We start from the raw sequence: 22,781 nt of genomic DNA, 5'->3' as shown, positions 1-22,781 counted from the left end.
ATGTATTTTGTCAATTGCTTATGTTCTTAGGGCATGTTCAATGTGCATGTATTGTCTTAAATTATTTGAGGTGTGGGGGTCTAGGGATGGACTAGCATTTATTGCCTAAACCTTAGTTGCGTACGCAAAGGATGTGGTGAGCTTCCACCTTGAACTGCTACAGTTCATTTGATGGAGATAGAGAGGATGGGTTTGGCAGGTGCCAGTTAAGGAGCATAGGTGAATTTTTGCAGTGCATCTTTTAGAAGGTGTGCGAAGTAACTACTGTGCAATGGAACGAGAGAATGTCTGTGGATGTGATGTCAGTTCAGCAGGTTGTTTAGTCCTGGATGGTGTCAAACTCCTTGAGTATTGTTGGAGCTACACTCATCCAGACAAGTGAGGAGAGATGCATCACAATCGTGACTTGTGCCTTGTAGATAACAGACAGGCTTTGGGAAATCGGGAGGTGAGTTACTCACAGGATTGAACTGCTGTCAAAGCCACCATATTTATATAGCTAGTCCTTACTTCCTGGTCAGTGGTAATCCCCCAGAATGTTGGTATTGGTCGACTTAGTAACCAGCATGTCATTCAAAGTTTCTGGCACCGTGTGGTATAAATGGGCAAATAACGTTTGTCAGCCCAAACCAAGCTATTGTCCAGATTTTGCTGCATTTAGAAATGGACTGTTTCAGTATCTGAGGAGTCATGACGAGTCCTGAACATTGTTCAATCCTCAGTGAGCAATTTTCCACATTCAGGTAGAAGTCAGTGTCTTTGCTGTACTGGAACAGCTTGCCTAAAGATGTGGCAAGTGCTAGGGCACACTATCTCAGCACTATTGCTGAAATGTTGCCAGAGCTAATATATTTTATAGAATGCAGTGCCTCTAATTATTTCTTGGTGCCATGTGGAGTGAATTTAATTGGTTAGAGACTGGCATCTGTGATGTTGGAAACCTCTGGTTGGTCTCAAATTGCTTTAGATTACCAAAAGGTGAGTTTTGGCTTTTTCTCCTGATTTTTATTACAGATTCATCTTATGAGGATGTCAAATTAGTAGCGATTGAATTTTTGTTTTTTCAAGAAAATCATGCTGGGAACCTTCCAGTAGACTCCATTTTCTCTTCCTCTGTCTCAATTATTTTATCACATTTAATAGGCCATTTGTGTATTTTGTAAATGTAAGATCGATCTAAGGGTTAAGCAAATTTGATTCCCACCAATCCTTTGAGGAAGTTGATTTACATAAATAAAATTAATTAAAATGAGCAATGAGCAGCAGTTATACTGTGCTTAGATTTAATTGTGCAAAATAGCAGTAGTACCAGACGATGTGTTGCTTGGGTACTCTTTTCATTGAAATATCACTGAAACCTGAAATGTTTTTCTTTTCTTACAGACTGTCCGAGGAATGCTGGATCATCCGACTGAGGCCATCAATGACTTGTCTTACTTTGATTGCATTGACAGCGTGATGGAAAATTCCAAGGTATGCACGTGGATACTTTGGTCATCAAAGATCAATTGACTTTAGTACACATTACTTATTGACTAGATCAACCTGCATGCTTTACTATTTTGTTTGACAGACAATTGATTTTAGTTAACTTTGGAATACATGTTTATGGGTATATTACTGACAAAAATGTTTATATTTTCTTTATATTACTGGCACTTTTTATGTTAACTTTTACTGTGCAATTCAATTTCTCTAATGCATGATTAATGAAGTATCTTTTTAGTAATTTGGTACTGTTGAACATAAATACACTTTTGTTGAAACCTTTCACCTTGCACTTAACAGGCCAATTTGCAAGAAATTCCAGTATAAAGGGAAAATGAAGCTTATACTCTGAGAAGAGAGTTCTCATTGGTTAGCAAGTGGACTGTGATTAGGAGAGGTATTGCTAATAGGGAATGTATCAGGTAGACAATGACTGACAGTTAACCGCCAATTTTGTTTGTTTTAAACCAAGCAGGTTAACTCAGATTAGTTAAGACAGTTCCCTGTGAAATAAACCAGAGAATAGCTGTCAATTATTTAGTTTGGTTGAAACAAATCTAATGTGTGTACATGTTTTTCCTGTATGCTACGGGGCGGCACGGTGGGTCAGTGGTTAGCACTGCTGCCTCACAGCGCCAGGGACCAGGGTTCAATTCCCGCCTCAGGCGACTATCTGTGTGGAGTTTGCACATTCTCCCAATGTCTGCGTGGGTTTCCTCCAGGTGCTCCGGTTTCCTCCCACAGTCTAAAGATATGCAGGTTAGGTGAATTGGCCATGATAAATTGCCCTTGGTGTTAAGTGCATTAGTCAGGGGTAAATATGGGGTAAGGGAATGGGTCTGGGTGAGTTGCTCTTCGGAGAGTCGGTGTGGACTTGTTGGGGCGAAGGGCCTGTTTACACACTGTAGAGAATCTAATCTACAACAGGGCTCTCAGTACTAATATATGTAGCTTCCAGATCATGCAGATGCACCATCACAGTGAGAGCGTGACTGGTGATCCTAAATGGTTGTCAGCCAGTTCTTTACACATTTGGGATTATTTTGCAAATGCTATCAATGTAGACACTATTTAGTTTTACAAGTGTGCTGTTTGTTGCAAACAACTGAAAGGAAATGCTGTTTGATACAATCCACCAGCATTGAAAATCATGTATTATATGGCTCATAGAATCATACAATACAGAAGAAGCCTTTTGGCCAATCAAGTCTGTACCACCAAATGTTTGATTTGGCATAATATCTTTTTGGCTTGAAGGCGGCATCATGTTTGTGGTGAGCACCAGTCATGTCACTACTGCATAGTAGCAGCATCAAACTACTGTAGCTCAAACCTCTCAGTAATTCTTGCAAGCTATCGTAATGAGTGCAAAGTGAAAAGCCGAGGCAAAATGTCTTTTTTCAGCAAAGCGTAAGCATATCTTGCCCAAATTTTGTGGATGTTCTCATTACACGCATTCTATTATTGCAGGCAACTTAAAGCCCCCTCGTTTTCCTTAGTGTATTTATTTATGTAAACAAGCATATACAAAAAGTAACTGCGTGGGGAATTGCATGGGGAGCAGGTGAGCTACTTTTGGGCCTGCTCTGTCATTTTCTTAGTCATTGGTAGACCACATTAATCCCAGTTTATCTTCCACTCTTTGCATTCTTGAAGGCATATGTAATTCATAAGGTCTTTTAAACATGCATGGTTTCACCACATCTGTGGCCTATAAAACAGTGCATTTCATATTCTTGCAATACTCTGTGCTGAGTGATTTTTCATCAACTTATTTAAAAGGCTTATTCCAACTTCAAGAAGAAAATCTTCTGTCCTGTATTCCCCTGCTGCCTTTGTCAATTTTGCCTGAATGTCTGATTGTTACTAATGTCTAATTGACAACACCTTGCTTTCTGAAAAAACACACTTTCCTTATCAAAGACGTTTCATGTCCTCAAAGTGAGTCAAAAGACTTTAGAACCTTTTGAAAGTGCAGTCACTGTTAATTGCCAGCCAATGCAGCAAGACTCTCAGACAAGAAATTAGGTAAATGACTGGTGACAATGATACAGAATGTTGGCCAGGCCACCCAAATAACGCTTGGCACCTCTTTGGTCTGTACCATGAGATCTTGTCCAGCTAAACAAGAAAATAGAGTTGCCATACTGGCACCTCCACATCATTTCAATGAAGAGATTTCAAACTTTCCACACTTCAAGTACTAGTCAGATTTTCTTGCTGAAGTTATCTTTCTTGTGAATAACTAACATATTCCTCTTATATTCAGACTAATTCTCTCTCAAAATGAAAGGCTACTGCAAAAAAACTGTGACTGAACTTTGTGACTGCAAGGTATAGCTTCCTTGTGCTTCCCATCATTGCCTGAATTTAAGAAAGATTAACTTTGCATAGTCGCCTCTGAATCACAATGTTCTGGATGTAAGCTCTATATCAGGACTTGAGCACAGAAATAAAAGTTACTAATATATGTGGAGAGATCAATACACTATCATTGGTGCTAACTTTTGAGTGCAAGGTTAAACTAAGGCTCCATTTATCCACAAATAATTTTTGACTGTCCTTAACTAAATGCATGTCTGAAGGAATATTACATTTTTTTGTGTCACAGTTGAATGTGACACATCCCATAATCTTTCTTTGAAGAAGAGTAAGGGAGTTATCTCCTGTACTCTGGTCAATGTTGACTGCCTGAAGCAACATAACAACAAAAAGGATTATGTGATCATTGTCAAATTTAGGGTGTTTGCTCTATGCAAATTAGCAGCTATATTTCTTACATTATAACAGTGACTTCTGTTCATTAATTCTTCATTGGCTGAAGAGTGTTTTGGGACATCTGGTGGTCATGAAAAGCACTACATAAGTGCAAGTATTTTTAAATTTTCTAGGTCCTTGGAGAGGCAATGACTGGAATCTCTCACAATGCCAAGAACAGTGATCTACCAGCATTTGGTGATTCAGTAAGCTCTGGCTCCAAGGCTTTGTGTGGACTTACAGAAGCAGCTGCTCAGGTAAATATATGTGGAAAAGATGTATGAGTTACATGTAAAGCACTGCTTGAAAATTATCAATGGGGCTGTGTTCAGTATGGTCTTTCAAATGTAAAAGTTGCATCTATATGAAGTTCTTAACTTTACAACCATTGATTACTGCACAGAAGTTGATTATTTAGTGTATTATATCTGTGACAACTGTTTGTTGAGCAATGTACAACTATTGCTGTCCTGTCCACTCACATCAGTTATGCTCTGTTTCCCATAAGTACACCTTTTCAAATTAAACTACGCAGTATATTCATTTTTGCAATTACTTTGTGGTGAAGTATTCCTGTTCCAACAACTTTACAGAAATGTTTTTTCATCTTACCCCTCGCTCTTGTGATGAGCTTGATCTTCTTAATTGATGATTCCCCATCTCTGACTTCTCAACCAAGTAGAATAGTCTAGTAAAACTTTGCATAATTATGAAAATCTTTTAATAAATCTCAATTCCCTATTCTTTAGGGGGCAGAACCCCAATATCCTGTCCCACCTCAGTTTTCTCTCCTAATGAGTTTAAATTATCTGTTACATAGCATTAATATCCTGCCTGCGATGTACACTGCTCCATTTTGGTTTCAATTAATGTACTTTATAAATTGCATTTTTAATGCGTATACCTTATGTAAATTCAAAATTCTATTGGCCTTTTTATGGCTACCTGTGCGTAGTTCTGATTATCAAGACCCTTCAATAGATTTCCTGCAAGTGTTCTTTATGGCTTTTAAAAATCTATTAACACTTAATTATTTAACTAAATTATGCCAAGCACGTCTTTACCTATTCCAATAATCTGTCTGTCATCTCCAGTCTTTTAAATTATTTTCCATTGTTTAGGAATATACCTAAATTTGTAGTATTAATAAGTTTTAGAATTATGCTCCCTGTACCCAAGTCTAAATCATCAGGATGCATCAATTTGATAAATTAGCAACTTGATCAAATACAGCTTGCTATCAACAAATAATTTTTGACTGTCCTTAACTAAATATATGTCTGAAGGAATATTACATTTTTTGAATTTTGTATTCCGAGAACAGCTACACCACAGGCTGAGGTCATTCTGCCCATTACACCCATGGGTCTCTGCAAGAGAAACTTCCCAGCTTTCTCCACATAGCCCTGCATTTTTATTTTGACCTAATTGTGACAACCTTAATCTTCATCTGAATAAACTACTGATCTAGTGGAATGACATAATAATGTCAAATCAAAAATGCATTGTCAGGAGCTTTACATTAAGGATTGTCATTTCAAGAGTAGAATAATGGCAGTACTCTTAACATTCAAATTACTTCAAACTGACATGTTCCCAAGTGAAAGTGAGCAGAGCCTTTAAGTCACTTCCATGTTATGTGTTAAGGCATGTCATATGTTTAAAGCAGGATTGACTTTTAAAACTATTTAATCTCTTGACTAGTAACTGTTGTCATCTGGGCATCAGCTATGTGTTTGCTGACTTGACACAGTCCTGATGAAGTGCTATTGCCTGAAATGTCGATTTTCCTGTTCCTTGGATGCTGCCTGACCGGCTGTGCTGCTCCAGCACCACTCTATTCTTGACCACTATCATATCTACTGAGTGATGATTCACAGTTACTGGAATATAAATTCTTACAATTAAAAGAAGCATAAATAGATTTTTTAAATTTCAAATCATTTAGCTGATGAACTAAGCTAAAGGTCCCTTTTCTTTTACTTTTCCGATTTTGTTTAGCTTAGGCATTACTGTGTTGTTTTACCATTTGACATTTCTGATGGATGTGAAGAAAGAAAATATAAATGTTTAGTTTCACATTTGGCCAGACTGATAAAAAGGGTGTGAAATTTGATTGTTCTGTTTTTATAACCGCAAGATTGAAGGTAGCAAGAAACTTATGAGGGGGACAGAAATTTGACCAGTATATTTGCTTAAATATGATTTCATAACTTTTAAAAAAATTTTAACCCCCAGGCAGCATACCTTGTAGGAATCTCTGATCCCAACAGCCACGCCGGTCAGCAAGGATTAGTAGACCCAGCACAGTTTGCACGAGCTAATCAAGCGATCCAAATGGCTTGTCAGAACCTAGTGGATCCAGCTTGCATACAGTCACAGGTAATGTCAATTCTTATACTATTGAAGTTTTTATCTGTAAACTTGCTTTTGAAGCGCCACAGATCATTGAGAGAAGTCTTGGGCTTTTTTTTTTCTCTCAACTTAGGTCTTGTCTGCTGCCACTATCGTTGCAAAGCATACCTCTGCCTTGTGCAACGCCTGTCGTCTAGCTTCATCCAAGACTTCCAATCCTGTTGCTAAGAGACAGTTTGTTCAATCAGCCAAGGAGGTGGCGAATAGTACAGCCAACCTTGTGAAAGCAATCAAGGTATCTCCCAAAAAATGTTTGCTGAAAGATGTTTGGTAACAAATATTTATGGTTTAGTTGGCTAGTCATGAGTTGACCATGGAAAAGTCAGTCTTATTTCTTAGACAAAGTTACTGCTCAGTTAGAATGTGGTGGATTTATTAGAGCTCCATCTGCTCTCGGATTTGCAGAGTTTGATCCATTAGAGATCAATGTAATTGGTACATTTTAATGCTTAAAAAAAACATAGTCCAATCTGTTAAATGAAGGTAACTCCTTATTTTTAATATGGACGTAATTTATATGTTATTTTGGACATACTGCCAAACCCGGAACAATTTAACCCTTTATTCATTTTGTGTTAACATAGGCACTGGATGGTACATTTACAGATGAAAACCGTGAGAACTGCCGAGCTGCAACTGTTCCTCTAATTGAAGCAGTGGAGAATCTGACAGCTTTTGCTTCCAACCCAGAGTTTGTCAGTGTTCCAGCTCAGATTAGTCCTGAGGTATATTATAAACAAAACTACTTCCATGTTGTAGAAAAAGTACTTTGACTCACATGAATATCAAGTGTCTTCATTTGTAATTTATAAGAATGCGTAAATCTTCACGTCAATTCTGTAAACGTTGGCCAAAAAAGCTAGTGATGACAGAAAAATCATACTTTGAGATCACTCGAGAATCTATCTAAGTGGTGCAGGTAACAGTAATAAATTCAGTGCTGATAGTGATGAAGAATGCGAGTGTGAATACCTTGTCTAGTTTTAGATGTATTTATCTCTAATGTACTATTGAAGTGTCTCAATTTTAAGATGCTGAGCAGTCTTAGCAAGGTAGACTCTGAAAGGTGGTTTCCCCGGTTGTGAAATCTGGATCGTAGTGGCACGGTTTAAGGATACCAAGCCAATCATTTAGTGTTGGGATGAAAATAACTTTCTGCACTTAAGTCGTAAATATTTGAAATTCCCTATTCCAGACGATTATGGATTCTCCATAGTTGTATAGATTTCTGAGTGAGGTAGACAGGGTTTTGGTGTAGGCGAAAGTGAGGACTGCAGTTGCGGGAGATCAGAGTCAAGATTAGAGTGGTGATGGAAAAGCACAGCAGGTCAAGCAGCATCCATTCATCAGAGAACTTTTGGTTTTTGGGTGTTAAGGGATCATGAGGTATGGAGAGTGGTAAGAAAAGTAAAGTGGAGGTTGAAGATCCTGTTTGATTCCTCTGAATGATGGAGTCAGCATCAAATCTTCTACTCTATTTTTCTTATATTCTAATGAATGGTGTTGGACTCCAGTCTCTGGTTTTACATACTGAGATCAGACCACACTGAACTGAGAGAAGCAAACTACCCTCAACAGTCTTATACAATTGGTTTAAAGGCAAAGACTAGCTCAGGTAGTTGCATGAGTTGTTCATACCTTTTGCATAAAATATTAAATAGCGCAGTCAAGCAGATAATCGCTGAATAATTTCCAGTAACGCATACATGCGCGCACGCAATGCTGGAGGAAACTCACCAGTTCTGACAACATCTGTACAGAGACACTAAGTTAATGGTTTGAGTCCAACAAGACTCTTCAGGTGCTGCCAGAAGTGTTGACATTTTCTGTGTCAGTTTCAGCTTTTTAGCATCTGTGGTATTTTGCTTTTCAGTAATTTCCAGTACTTGTCCATATGAGGGCACCAAATATCTAGCTGAACAATTGACTACTCTTTCAGCAAACGTCCATAAAATAATGTGAATAGTCCTTTAAATTTCCTAACAATATATGCATATATTTGCATTTTTGTGGCAGGGACTTAAAGCCATGGAGCCCATTGTTGTGGCTGCAAAGACCATGCTGGATAGTTCAACAGGTCTCATTCAAACTGCTCGCTCCCTTGCTGTGAACCCAAAAGACCCACCAAAATGGTCTGTCTTGGCTGGACATTCTCGAACGGTCTCTGACTCTATCAAGAAACTCATAACTTCCATCAGGTACCTCCCTCCATTTAACAGTTGTTTTGAGGCTTTGTGTTTAAAACTAAAGCTTGCTTGTGTAATAGTTTGTTTTCTTCTTTATTTAAAGTTGGCCCTAACAACTTCAGTTTTAAAAATTATCTGGTGCTGTATTAAGTATTTAGAATATTGATCTGAGATTTTGATTAAATCTAAATTTCCTAAGCCTTGTTCCTGTAGATTATTGTAAGATGCGGTAATACATTCCCAGTGCTTTTTAAAAATTATTTGGCCTGTTCCATCTATTGACAATCCATTCCAAATAAAGTATATACTCCAATGATATGTCCTCCTTTAAAGGAACTGTATGTGCTCTTGTTAGTTATTTTGTATTCGTGGACTATAAAAGACAATGTGTCTTGCTAGGCCTTTTAGGATAAATCAAAGGATGGTGGACAGTCTGTTTCTATAAAAAGCACAATCTTGTATTAGTTTTTCTGATGATTTTATTAACCCAACTCTTCCCAGCATTACTTAGACTGCTGTGAGTTGCAGTAGTGGCTGTCCATAATGTCATTTAATATAACTCCATAGCCACAAAACTTGCATGAAAAATAGGGCCATCAACATTAAAAACTATCCCAGATTTAAATTTCTCAGACCTGGCACATCATCATATGTCAAAAACATGCTAAAACACAACCAAGTACAGTGATCCGTTCTATGCTTTGGGCTTTGTCTTTATAATTTCTGACACAGTTGTACTCTTCAGCCTTGATGTTCACATTATTTTTTGTAAATGCTTCTATTAAATTCTGTTAGGTGAAATATTTTTACATTTTGAATTTGAATCAAATTTAAATTTGAATCCTGAATATGACAATCGTGATGTGTTTAGATGGATTTTAATGAACAGCTGACTTGTCTCATTTGCAGCTATTTTTGATACAGCTGCCTTTAAATATATGTTCTTCCAATCTGACTTGCTTTATTGAAATGGACCTTGTTCCTCGCAAAGATATCAAAATACAGCTTCCATCCTCCATAAACTCTAAATATAAACTCTGCTTCTCACATACTAACTTGCACCAAGCTCTAATCACTCATTTCCCCGATGTTTGCTCACCTACCCTGGCTCCTCTCCCTCACTTCTCACATTTCTCCCCTAAAACCTAGGGCGGCATGGTGGCTCAGTGATTAGCACTGCTGCCTCACAGCTGCAGGGACCCAGGTTCGATTCCAGCCCCAGGCGATTGTGTGGAGTTTGCACATTTTCCCCGTGTCTGTGTGGGTTTCCTCCGGGTGCTCCGGTTTCCTCCCACAGTCTAAATATGTGCAGGTCAGGTGAATTGGCCATGCTAAATTGCCCATAGTGTTAGGTGCATTAGTCAGAGGGAAATAGATTAGGGTGGGTTGCTCTTCAGAGGGACTTGGCCCAAAGGGCCTGTTTCCACACTGTAGATAATCCAATCTAATCTAAAATTATCGGTAGCGTTTTCTTTAATATGTGTTGAAGATATTGAAATGATCTAGGATAAATAATGATTCGAAATTTATTACTCTAAAGCTTTGGGAGGTCTTTGTGTAATAATAAACATCAACATGATATTAATGCTGCATGTTTTATTTCTGGTCTTCAGAGATAAAGCCCCTGGACAGAGAGAATGTGATGAAGCTATTGATGTTCTTAACCAATGCATCAAGGATGTTGACCAGGCATCTTTGGCAGCAATTAGTCAGCAGTTGGCACCACGGGAAGGCATCTCTCAAGAGGTGAGCAGCATCTGCTTTCCTCACTTAGTGATCTTCTGCAACTTAATTATGTTTCTGTGTCTCATTGTTTCAATATAAAGATGTATGAAATCAAAGATTTTTGCTACACATTTTGCAGTAAACAAAGGCATGATACTGCGATGTGCAATCCCATTGATCCACGCAACACCCCCAAACACACACCTCTCCCCTCCCCCATACAGGCACATCTCCCCCCAACACACAACATATTCACCCCCAACACACAACACATCCTCCCCCCCATGCACGCACCCATCTTCCTCCCTCCAGCGCGCGCACCCACCTTCCTACCCCCACCCTCCAACGCACACACCCATCTTCCACCCCCCCCCCAGCATGCGCACCCATCCTCCTCCCCCCCCCCCCCCACGCAAGCGCACACACCCATCTTCTCCCCGCCTCTAGCGCACGCACCCATCTTCCCCCTCCCCTCCAGAGTGCGCACCTATCCCCCCCCAAGCGCACGCACCCATCTCCCCTCCCCCTCCAGCGCGAGCACACAACACCACCCCCCCCCCCCAGCGCATGCACCCACCTTCTACCCCCTCCAGCACGCACATCCATCCTCCCACCCCCCCCCCTCCGTGCGCCCATCCTCCCCCACCCCCCCCGTGCGTGCACCCATCTTCCCCCCACTCCGCGCGCGCACACATCCCCACTTTCCCACACAGACGTCTCTCTCCACACCCATGCACACACGCATCTCCCCCCACCCCACATGCATGCACATCTCCATCCGTACACACATACGCGCACTCACCTCCCCCTCCATCTCACATGTATGCACATCTCCCTGCGCCACCAAATGCACACATATCTCTCACTCCACACACACACGCACTTTCACTCACTCCACACACACACACACTCTCTCTCTCTCTCTCTCTCTCTCTCTCTCTCTCTCTCTCTCTCTGTCCCTCAGACACACGCACTCTCTCACTCTCAGACACTCACACAGCCCTCCCTCCCACCCCGCGCATGCATATCTCCCTCCCCACCTGCACGCGCAGTTCTACCCCCTCCTCCAACCCCACCCCTGTGCGCGCACGCGTCCCTACCTTCCCGCATGCCCACCCTACACACATCAAAACTGGCACTTGCCAGATTTGAGGATACATGGATGAGATGTGCTATTATGTTAACCAACCTCTTAAACACTTATTGTGGCAATATTTCCATGAGTTTAAATTTGACCTGATCTGGTGACCAGGGTAAAGTGTAGATCTAAATCCGAAGGTAAGGAACTTAGCAGAAAATAAATGTGAAAATGAGCATGTGGTTTCTCAAACAGCAATTGCTGTGAACAATGGCTTAGAGGACTTCATTGCCTCACTAAGTTGAGGGTTCAATCCTAGACTGGACAGGAGTAGTGAGTGCAGATAGGCACTCCCAGTGGTGAAGGTGTCCCATAGAGTTAGAGAATGCAGAATTTCAGATGACAAGTTCAACCCAAGGTCCTATTTGCCACTTTAGACGCTTTTAGAAGATACTGTGCCACTAGTTTGTGGAAGAACTGGTGAATTTTTCTTGATGCTTTGGTCAATCAATTTTCCTTAAGTGACATCAGTAAATTATATTTTTTAAACATCTGGTCATTGTCACCTTGCTTTGTACCTTCTGAAGTTTGTAACTTTTTATTCCAATTTTTCACTAGGCATTACATGACCAAATGGCTGGAGCAGTTCAAGAAATCAGCAATCTCATTGACCCTGTTGCAACTGCAGCTCGGGCTGAGGCTTCACAATTAGGACACAAGGTAAAAGGACAATAAATTCCTGGCATCTCCTCTGCAACAGAGAAAGTGTGGACTTTCTAAAACGATAAATAAAAATGTACAAAATTAAAGCTTGTAGCTATTACATACAAAACCATGTGTAGTCAACTGTGGGAGGGCAATACATTGAGACATTTTACTCAGATAAATCAAAGAAATAGGCACTTCAATCCACTACTGGAGTCATTTATTAATTTTCAAAACATTGACTCAACTTGCCAATTACCCATCTCAGTCGGAGATTTTGGAAGGGTACAAAGTAGAGCCCAGATGCTTTGATTTGAAAACATTTCAGAAAGTGAGCACCCCTCTTGTGTTCTTCCTGTGACGATCTCAAAGGAGAGAGAAGGGCAAAATTGAAAAGGTTGAAGACTGAAATTAAAGGAGAACATGTGAAATCCTTCAGTTGCTGCTAACTTTTGTATTAGTATTTTCTTTAATGTTTAGATTCCCGATGACTAACATGTGTGAGCTGGTTTTTACTTTCTTGGCTAAATCCAGTTCCCCTAAACCTAACAGTTTTGGGTATTTACAAATTTGTCACTAGGATAAGCAAGTTATATTGAGCATTACAAATGTAAGGAATTGACTCTGGGATGTGAGCTCCCAGAAACCAGATTAAGAACACTGCAAAATAAAATATATTTTAACAGTTTAGAAATGCCTTATCTTCATTATGAATTGAAGGCCAATGTATTTGCGAACATTATTCTCACAGTAACATTTCCATATGGTTCTGACTTCATTGGCCTCAAATGATTTAAATGATTTTCTGTAGCAATATCACTATTGTCAAATAAGGCTTAAGTAAGGTGCTTGCAGTTCTCTTGCATATCTTCATGTTCTTCAAATGTATACTGGTAATCTGAGATTATTTGATAATTCTTCTATTCCATATTCAAAAATAATGCATTGTTTGTATTTGAATTCAAAGGTTTTAGAGAATCAATTTAAAATGTTTTCCAGTGTTCGGTACTTAATTTTAGTATTCTACCTTAAACAGTTGTGTGCTTCTGCCAAATAGTACACTTCAGTAGTGAATTAGTATCTTTTCTGATTCATGGTTGGGTATGTCACAAACTTTACAGGTATCTCAAATGGTGAGTTACTTTGAGCCACTTACCATGGCCTCAATTGGTGCAGCATCAAAGGCTGTCAATCATCAGCAGCAGATGAATTTGTTGGACCAGACCAAGACGCTGGCAGAATCTGCGCTTCAGTTGTTATACACAGCTAAAGAGGCAGGCGGCAATCCAAAGGTAAACATATGTGCTCAGGAATTTAAGGTTTGTGGCTATATTTGGGTTATGTTTGCAAATGCCTAATTGTTTTAAGCACATGCAGACCTTTACAGCCTAGACACAGAGGAGGGTATTTATGCATTTCTATAGTTGTTGTTTCATAGAAATTTTCAGCACATGAGGAGGCCATTCAGTGCATTGTGCCTGCATCAGTTGGCATGTAGCCGTCCAACCTAATCTCATTTTCCAGCTTTTTAGGATATAGTACTTCACGAACATATCCAAGTACTTCATAAATACTGGCACTTTCTTCCTCTGTTACCCTTTTAAATAGTGAGTTCGTATATCTCTACCACTCTTAGCTGAAATAAACTTTACTTCAAAACTGTCTTTTACCTTACATCTATCAACAGAAGGACTGAGGTCTTCCAGTTCACACTAACGACAATATTAACCTCTGAAGTACAAGAAAATCTATTGGGCAGTATCCCTATAAATCTCTTCAGTAACCTCTCTAATTTAATAATTTCTTAGCTATACAGCAGTGACCAGAACTGCATGTGTTACATCCGCTATGGCTAAACTAAAATTTATACAATTCCAGCACCACCTGCCAGATAGTTTCACAGCACAGAAACAGATCCTTTGGTCCAACTCATCTATGCCAACCATGGTTCCCAAACAACTGGTTCCATGTATTCTCTGTCCTTACTGATAAAGACAAGTATTCCATATATCTCCAAAGATAGGTAGGAATCTTAGTTGTGATGGGGACATAAGTAGGCGACAAACAGATGCATATATATTATATGAATGATCAAATATTGGGCAAATAAAATAAAATTTGGGAAAATGTAAAAATGTTTATTTTCAGGAAGCATAAAATAATCTATTCAGAATGTAACACACTGTTTCCATCTAATATGACTACAACAGATAATTAAAGCCTTTTGTGCACTTTAACAAAAAGTAGTTAAAGTTTAATGAATTGATGATCTTTATCTCAAGTGGGTTGTGTTGAACATTTGTCAGCTTCTAAAGAACTGCTTTTGGTTTTGAGCACTGAACCTCAGTGTTGGTTTATTGCTTTACCTAAACCTATATTGGTTTAGGTAAGGCAAAAACATGCATTCTCCAAAATTATGCCAAAGGGGGTTCCGTTATGAATGCAAATTGCACACATTTGATTTTATTATCATTGCCCAGTCATCTGCAAAACTCAATCTAATCTAACCTAAAATTTAAAAGAAGTTTGAAGGCATGGTTGAAGAGAAACTATTTTGTTTCTTAAAGGCAACAAGACCGGTAGATAAGGTGGCATATGAGATAATTACCTTTGTTCGTTAAATATAAAGTTAAAAATCACACAACACCAGGATATAGTCCAATAGGTTTAAGTGGAAGCACTAGCTTTCGGAGTGGTGCTCCTTCATCAGGTGGTTGTGTGGTCAACCATCTGATGAAGGAGTAGTGCTCTGAAAGCTAGTGCTTCCAATTAAATCTGTTGGACTATATCCTGGTGTTGTGTGATTTTTAACTTTGTACACCCCAGTCCAACACCGGCATCTCCAAATAATTTGTAAAGTGTTGAATGCAAGAGCAAGGTGGTTATGATGGAGCTGCATATAATGTTAGATAGGCCACAGCTGAAGTTCTGGCTGTCACACAATAGGAAGGATGTGATTGTACTTGAGAAAGTGAAGAAGTGATATTGACTGAACTGCAGTGATTCAGCTATGAAGGGAGACTAGATAGGCTGAGGTTTTTCCTTCTGAGCATTAGAAGGCTGAGGAGAGGACTGGATTAGAGGGATTAAAAAAAAACGTTTGGGGTGGCTGGAGCATAGACAAGGTTGACAGGGAGAAACCTTCCCCTTAATGGGATCTGTAACTCAGAAGCACAGTTTTAAATGAAGGAGTAGGAGATTTGGAGTGGTTTGAAAAATGTTGTTTTTCACTACCTAAAAGAATGGTATAGGAAGGAACCCTCAAGACATTTAAGAACTATTTAGATGAGAACTTGAAACATAGAAAGTTCCCAACCAAGTGCTGAGAAATGGGATTAGTGTGGATAGATATTTGATGACTGATGTGGATATAATGACCCGAAAGGCCTTTTTGCCAAGCTGTAAAACCTGTTATGACTTTTCTGTAATGGGAGATCCAGAGGTCAGTCACTAAGGAGCAAAATTAGATAGAGCATTTTAAAATTACAATGTTATAACTACCATAATGGAGTTTAATTTGTGTATTTTGTGTGCTGAAGTAGCATCAAACATTTATCCCTTATTTCCTCTAGCAAGCAGCTCAAACACAGGATGCTTTGGATGAGTCTGTGCAGATGATGAAGGAAGCTGTGGAGGACCTGTCAGGAACACTTAGCGATGCAGCCAGTGCTGCAGGTGTTGTGAGTGGAATGGTGGATGCCATCAATCAGGCCATAAACAAGGTGAGATCGTTATCGTGTTATAAATCTTAACAACTGTGTAAAAATTCCTATGCGATGTTGTTTGGTTCATCCATAGCCATGAAAACTGAAAACCTTTAAATTGTTAATCATAGTTATCAGTTGTACTATTGGAAAAGCATGTTTGTAACTCTGCAGTTTTCAATGTAATATGGATAGTGTTGACATTTCAGACTATCCATCAATAGCCGCTTTGTTTGCATTGGTACCAACAAGAATTTGCATATTTTTGCTTTGAACCTAGATCGATGAAAGTGCTCCGGATGAGCCAGATGGTTCATTTGTTGACTACCAGACCACTATGGTGAAGACTGCCAAAGCTATTGCTGTAACCGTTCAAGAAATGGTGGGTGTCAGTCATTTAGATTTGACTTCAGTGTGCTTTGTTTGAACTTGTATTGCTGTTTCTCATTTTAGATTCTGTTCATAGGTGACTAAATCAACCACCAATCCAGATGAACTGGGGTCTTTGGCCAACCAACTTACCAATGACTATGGGCATCTGGCACAAGAAGCCAAACCTGCAGCTCTAACTGCTGAAAATGAGGAGGTAAGTCAGTGCTGTGCTGCCTGTCAAAATATGGAGTATCTTATTTCTGCATACAATTGCACATATCATGGCATACAAGATTGAGTGTGATAAATGGGGAAATGTTTAAACTCATCCAGCAAGTTTGTTCAGTACTGTCAACAGTGCAATTTGTGCACAGCACAATCTCATTCCCTTCGTCGCCCTACACACAGACACACATGCCTCTCCAATTTGCTGACCAACCAACAGCGCCATTGTTTTTATCCAATTCATGGTTTGAAAGTTTGGCTGGCTGGACCAACATTTATTGTCCATCTCTAATTCATTTAAGATGTTGGTAAGCTAACTTCCTGAGCTGTTACAATGCATTTTCTGTGAGGAGGAAGGAATGGCAGTATATTTCCACATCAGGATGGTGAGTGACTGAGAAGGGAAATTTCCCTTGTTCCCACATGCTGCTGTCCTTGTCCTTAGTAGTGATTGTGGGTTTGGAAGGAACCTTAGTGAGTTTCCTGTAGATAGTAAATACTGCTGATACTGAGCATTGGGGAGGGAGTGGATATACCAATCAAGCAGGCTGCTTTGTCTTGGATAATGTCATGCTTTTTCTGTTGACGCTGTACCCATCCAGGCAAGTGTTGAGCATTCTATCACCCTCCTGACTCGTCTTGTGGCTGTTGGAAAAGGAGTCGGAAAGTGAGTTACTCCTTGCAGGATTCTCAGCCTCTTACCTGCTCTCATAGCCACAGTATTTATATGGCTAGTCCAGTTAAGTTTCTTGTCAATGATAGCCCCAGCATGTTGGTAGTGGGAGATTCAGTGATAGTAATACCATTAAATGTCAATCCCTGTTGGTTAGAGTATGTTGTTGGAAATTGTCATTGCCGGATACTTATGTGGCAAGACTTGCCACTTTTCAGCCATAAGACCATAGAAAATGGGAGCAGGAATAGGTCATTTGGCCCTTCAAGCCTGCTGTGTTATTCAATAGGATCATGACTGATCCAACATGCCTCATGTACACTTTCCTGCCCTTCCCTGTAACCCATCATTCCCTGATTCATGGAGAATCTGTCTCTGCCTTCAATATTGAAGGACTCTGTCCCAGCTTTCTGTGGCAAGGAGTTCCAAAGATGTTCAGCCCTCTGACAGAAGAAATTCCTCCTTATCCCAGTCATAAATTGGCCTCCCTTTATTCTGAGACTATGCCCTCTGGTCCTAGACTTTCCCATGAAGGGAAATATCCTCTCAGCATTTACCTTGACAATCCCCTTCAAGGAGATCACCTCTCATTCTTCTAAACTCCAACGTGTAGAGTCCCAACCTGTTTGGCCTTTGTTCGTAAGACAGTTCCTCTGTACCAAAGACCATCCTAGTTAACCTTCTCTGAATGCCGCCACCACCACCCTTCCCCTCCCAACTCAGTGAAATGGTATATTTCCTTAAGAGGACCAAAACTCTTCTCAGTAGTCCAGATGTGGTTTCATAGGTTGCCAGGTCTTGGATATTGTTCAGGTCTTGTTGAATTTGAACATGGTCTACTTCAGTATTTGATGAATCATGAATTGTGAACATTGTGCAATTATCAGCAAAAATCTCCACTTCTAACCTTATGATGGAGGGAAGGTTCACTGAAGCAGTTAGAGATGATTGGGCCAGAGAAATGCCTGCAAATGTGTCCTGGAGCTGACTTATTCCCAGCACTTTTAGCTCTTTTCTTCAGTACCAGCTGGAGTTCTTTAACGCTACGTACTGTCAAATACAACCTTCATGTCAAGTGCTGTCAGTCTCCTCTCTCCTCACCTCACCTCTGGAATTCAGCTCTTTTGTTCATGTTTGAATCAAGGTTGTAATGAGGTCAGGAGCTGAGTGGCCCTGGTCCAACTCAGACTGGGCGTGACTGAGCAGGTTATTGAGGACATGCTGCTTGATGTCTTGTTCCATCGCTTCACTGATGATTGAGAGTAAACTGGGGAATTAATTAGCCAGGTTGGATTGACACTGTTTTTTGTGGAAAATATTCCTTATGGTTCGGTAAATGTCAGTGTTGTAGCTGTACTGAAACAGCTTGGTTACAGGCACAGCAAATTCTGGAGGACAAATCTTCAATACAATTGGCTAAATGTTGTCAGGGCCCGTGGCCTTGGCAATATCCAGTGCTTCCAACTGTTTCTTGATATCACATTGAGTGGATTATATTGGCTGAAAACTGGTATCTATGATGCTGGGGACATCTGGAGGAGGCCAAGATGGATCATCCAGTTGGCACTTCTGACTGAAAGTCATTGCAAATGCTTCAGCCTTCACTGATGTGCTGGGCTTCCTTATTATTGAGGGTCGGGATGTTTGTGGGGCAGCCTCCTTTGGTAAGTTAATTGTCCACCACCACTGAATGTGTCAAGATTGCAGAGTGCAATCACATGAGAGAGGCAAAAGACAATAATTAGAGTTATAGAGTCCTACAGCATGGAGACAGGCCCTTTGGCTCAAACTGGTCCATGATCAATTTAGGATACCGAACTCCAAGAAATGTCTTGACAACATCTCAAAGGCGATCAAGCTAGTCCTAGCAGACTACATCCCCTTACCACCATAAAGGTCTCCTTGCTTTCAAAATGTAGGTTTGTTAACCAGGCTGTAAACCCTTTGGATGTTTTGAGCAGATTCTCACTCAATGAACAAATCAGCTGCTTGGTTAACTGGGCTAACAACTCTCTTTTCTGTTTTCTGGTTCCCGTAAGTTCAAAATAATAATTTTTATATTCAACATACTTGAATTTCATCAAGTACAATTCTTTTTTTTCGAAAGGCTGATGTATTGCTTCATTGGTGTTTAACAACTTTACTGCAGTGGCATCTATCAATTAGTTCCTAGCTCTTTACCAGTAATGTAATGCTGTACATCTTTCAGATTTAAGATGCAAATGTCCTGTGTTGTTAACATTTTTTGTATCTTTTTATGAGCATAGTTTGTTCTTTGAATAATGTGCATGATATAGCTTGGAGAGTAATTTTTATATAGCCCCATCCACCAGGTACAGGGGATCCCTGATTTCTGAATGCACAACTTAACCCTACATGGGATCACATTGGTAAAATTTTAATGAACTGATATACGAACGTCTCTTGTACTTCTGGCTGTTTTATGTTGCCTTGCATTATGTTCCAACTTGCGTACAAATCAATTTGTGAATAGACTCCAAAATGGAACCTGTTTGCAACCCAGAGAGTGTCTGTATTGGTGCGAATGCCAAGAGACCTAGACAAAATTATTTCGTGTCCTCATAGAAAATGATTGCGTTTTGGGATATGACTTGAAATTCATACTTTGGAAAAGTTTATGATGCAGTTGTCACGTTGTCTCCTTCCACATAATGTGAGTTAGCTGGGAAGAACAGAACCCTGAGCCATGCTGTCAACTTTGAGATGGTTTGGCCATTTTGATAATATTGGACTGGATTGAAAGTTGGCAAAGCAATGGATGCTTGCTCAAAAGTGGGGAATGGGGTTTTCTGATATGTGCATAGGATACCTGGAAGTAAGTGCACTAAGTCTTGTCTGTGAACTTTCAACCAAGTTGCTCTGTTGCCTTAGAGTTCCGATGCTTTTCATCACGTTGGGTAAGGAGATGTGATGATGACCCACATTTAAAATGCCAAACACAAAGTTTGACAGATTCTGCAGTTGGGAACAGGACACAGTCAGTTGAATAAAATGGGATACATGTTCAAAGGCAGTGTCATGTTATAGTGATGCCTCGCTGATGTGATGCCAGGAGCTATAAGGTTCACAGGGAGATAGCATTTCCTGCAATCAGGAGGACCAGGCTTGCCAGTGGAAGCAAGGATGTGGAGCTGGAGGTACCCCCAGGGCGTCCGCAGCAAGAGTGTGGTGCCATGCTTATGGATTCATGATGCTGAAAGCAGTTTAATGGATTAAGCAGGGCAGGAATGGTGAGTACAGTGACACATTTGACTGTGTCTTAGTGTGTATCATAACAACTGGCTTGCTCTGCCTTGTCAAATCTACTCCATGTCATCACTCTTCATACTAAATTGCAATTGCATCCATCCTGCTATATCTACAGATCCTCACCTCCCCATGTATCCATCCACTCTCAATCCTCTTTACGCAATGTCATTTTGCTCTGTCTTAACCACCCTGAACAAATGCTTTTTATACATCAGCTCAAAGTATGCCATTACTCATCTATCTATTTTTCCCTCATTGCAGGCAAAGAAAGCACTGAACTGCAAGGAGCAGAATACCAAAACTAGTTCTTCAGCCATTCTGCATCTGACAGCTGCAAAGGAGAAGTTGCTGGACATCCATGGGGCCTCCCTGTGCTCGGCAGTTGGAGTTGGGAAGATGGGGCCTTCCCAGCTACGTGGTGGTTGATTTAAATATCAATATGACATACAACACTTATGCATGTTGACTAAATGTCGGCAGTGAGTGTAGTATGATCTTTTGAAAAATGATCACTAATGCATTCACACCTTGGCAATGCTGATTTATGTCTCTGATATGCCACAGGTCCTTCAAAGGAGCTGCAGGAGGTCACTCATGACTCCTCGGAGGAGGTCACTCCTTCTGGGGATGCACCGTCACATCAGGGCTTATGCACGCAACGCACTATGTCAGAAACTAACACCTCAGCAGGACCAGTAAGGAAAACAGTTGGGTTTTATCTGACTCGCATCTCAAGTAAGCAGAGCCCATGATGGATATGGTGATAACAATGGAGTCCGTATTGGATTCCACTGGATACTCCTGCCTCTGGTAGGGTTGACAGCCGCACTGCACAGTTGTAGAGAGATTGGAGGAGTCCATCTTGAACATGATGTCACAGGCATTTCTGGTGATATGGTCTTCCAGTGAATCCATTTACATGGACTATCAAATGCCGTGATAAAACAAGTGTGTGCAGGCCTCACCAATGTCTCATGTACAATGAACACCTTTCCACCTGACCCTCTTCTTCAAATGCTTCTCCTGCTGGTGCTGCTGTTGGTGACGGTCATCTAGTTCTGACCTCTGGTTCACAGTAAAAGCAAATCTAATATAACAACTGCAAACTGAAGGACAGACCTACAAGCCTTCAAGTGCTGAAAGTAAGCTCTGTACAAGTGCTATGGGCAAAGTCTTTTACGTTATCGGGTAAGAAAGCAGTTATGAAGTTTTGGTGCTTGCTGGCTTTTTTTCTTCTATTGTGTCTTCAGGGCCTCAATTACAGCTGTATTTCTACCTTGCTTTAATTGACGAGCTCAAGGAAGCAACTGCATTTAAATTCCAAAAACCATATTAATGTACCTGTACTCAAGCACTTAACATTTAAATTTACAATGCAGTTAAATGTGAAAATCAGTTTAGTTCTAATTTCTCGATGTGCACTAATTTTCTCACTTTTAACCCCTACACACACACAAACCTGTGGACATCAACTGTGTGAAGTTCACTTCACCCAATGCCACCTGCTCTTCCTTTTCGATTTGGTGATCAAGCTATTTCAATCTTGTAAATTTTCAACATTTCCAACACCAGCCAAAATGTTATCTGTTCAGTCTGACTAATGTTATTGCATTCTGATTAATGAGAAAGATCCGTCAATTTAGTTGTGCACTACACCCTTACAGTCTTTTCTTGAACCCATTTCTAGATTGGAAACCATATCAAGAATCGTGTTCAGGAACTAGGTCACAATTGTGCCTCTTTGGTTCTCAAAGCTGGTTCTCTCCAGTGCAGTCCCAGTGATGCCTTTACTAAGAAAGAACTCATTGAATGTGCTCGCAAAGTCTCTGAGAAGGTAATGATTTTTCAGAAAGAACATTTAGATAATGAACACCTTATGCGTTCAAGTATCATAATTTAGCAGGGTATTTTTGACCAACAAAATTGTTATATCTTTGACTAACTTGCATGTTTGATCAGATAAAAGTGCATCTAGTGCATTAAAATGTTCATAGTTCCTTCTCTTAAATTTAAACCCAACTTCCATTGTCTTCAAAGGTTGACAATAGGCAAGATGACATTCAGTTGATTTTGATTCCAAGGCTACATTATTGCATAGAAGGTGAAGTTCAGTATGGTGAAATGCTTTGAAGAATTGTAATTTTTTTTTTACAATTGATAAGTAATGTGCACGTCAGCCTACT

At 40.1% G+C, this 22,781-nt stretch overlaps 1 protein-coding gene across 7 annotated transcripts in view; it reads left to right on the top strand.

Moving 5' to 3' along the window:
- The window catches only part of LOC140478845 (talin-1), a 259,303-nt gene that overhangs the window by 208,742 nt on the left and 27,780 nt on the right, over nucleotides 1-22,781 (top strand). For all 7 annotated transcript variants that reach the window (XM_072572382.1, XM_072572322.1, XM_072572364.1 and 4 more), the window contains 13 exons: nucleotides 1,384-1,473; nucleotides 4,380-4,502; nucleotides 6,484-6,627; nucleotides 6,734-6,895; nucleotides 7,245-7,385; nucleotides 8,677-8,858; nucleotides 10,460-10,592; nucleotides 12,268-12,369; nucleotides 13,476-13,646; nucleotides 15,927-16,076; nucleotides 16,339-16,440; nucleotides 16,525-16,644; nucleotides 22,286-22,432. In XM_072572382.1, the coding sequence (XP_072428483.1) occupies nucleotides 1,384-1,473; nucleotides 4,380-4,502; nucleotides 6,484-6,627; nucleotides 6,734-6,895; nucleotides 7,245-7,385; nucleotides 8,677-8,858; nucleotides 10,460-10,592; nucleotides 12,268-12,369; nucleotides 13,476-13,646; nucleotides 15,927-16,076; nucleotides 16,339-16,440; nucleotides 16,525-16,644; nucleotides 22,286-22,432 (1,767 nt within the window). The remainder of the gene's footprint in view (nucleotides 1-1,383; nucleotides 1,474-4,379; nucleotides 4,503-6,483; nucleotides 6,628-6,733; nucleotides 6,896-7,244; nucleotides 7,386-8,676; nucleotides 8,859-10,459; nucleotides 10,593-12,267; nucleotides 12,370-13,475; nucleotides 13,647-15,926; nucleotides 16,077-16,338; nucleotides 16,441-16,524; nucleotides 16,645-22,285; nucleotides 22,433-22,781) is intronic.

Source organism: Chiloscyllium punctatum, chromosome 1 (assembly GCF_047496795.1).
Source record: "Chiloscyllium punctatum isolate Juve2018m chromosome 1, sChiPun1.3, whole genome shotgun sequence".
Lineage (NCBI taxonomy): Eukaryota > Metazoa > Chordata > Chondrichthyes > Orectolobiformes > Hemiscylliidae > Chiloscyllium > Chiloscyllium punctatum.
The sequence above is the reverse complement of the archived record's forward strand: the minus strand, read 5'-3'. Positions and strand labels throughout refer to the sequence as shown.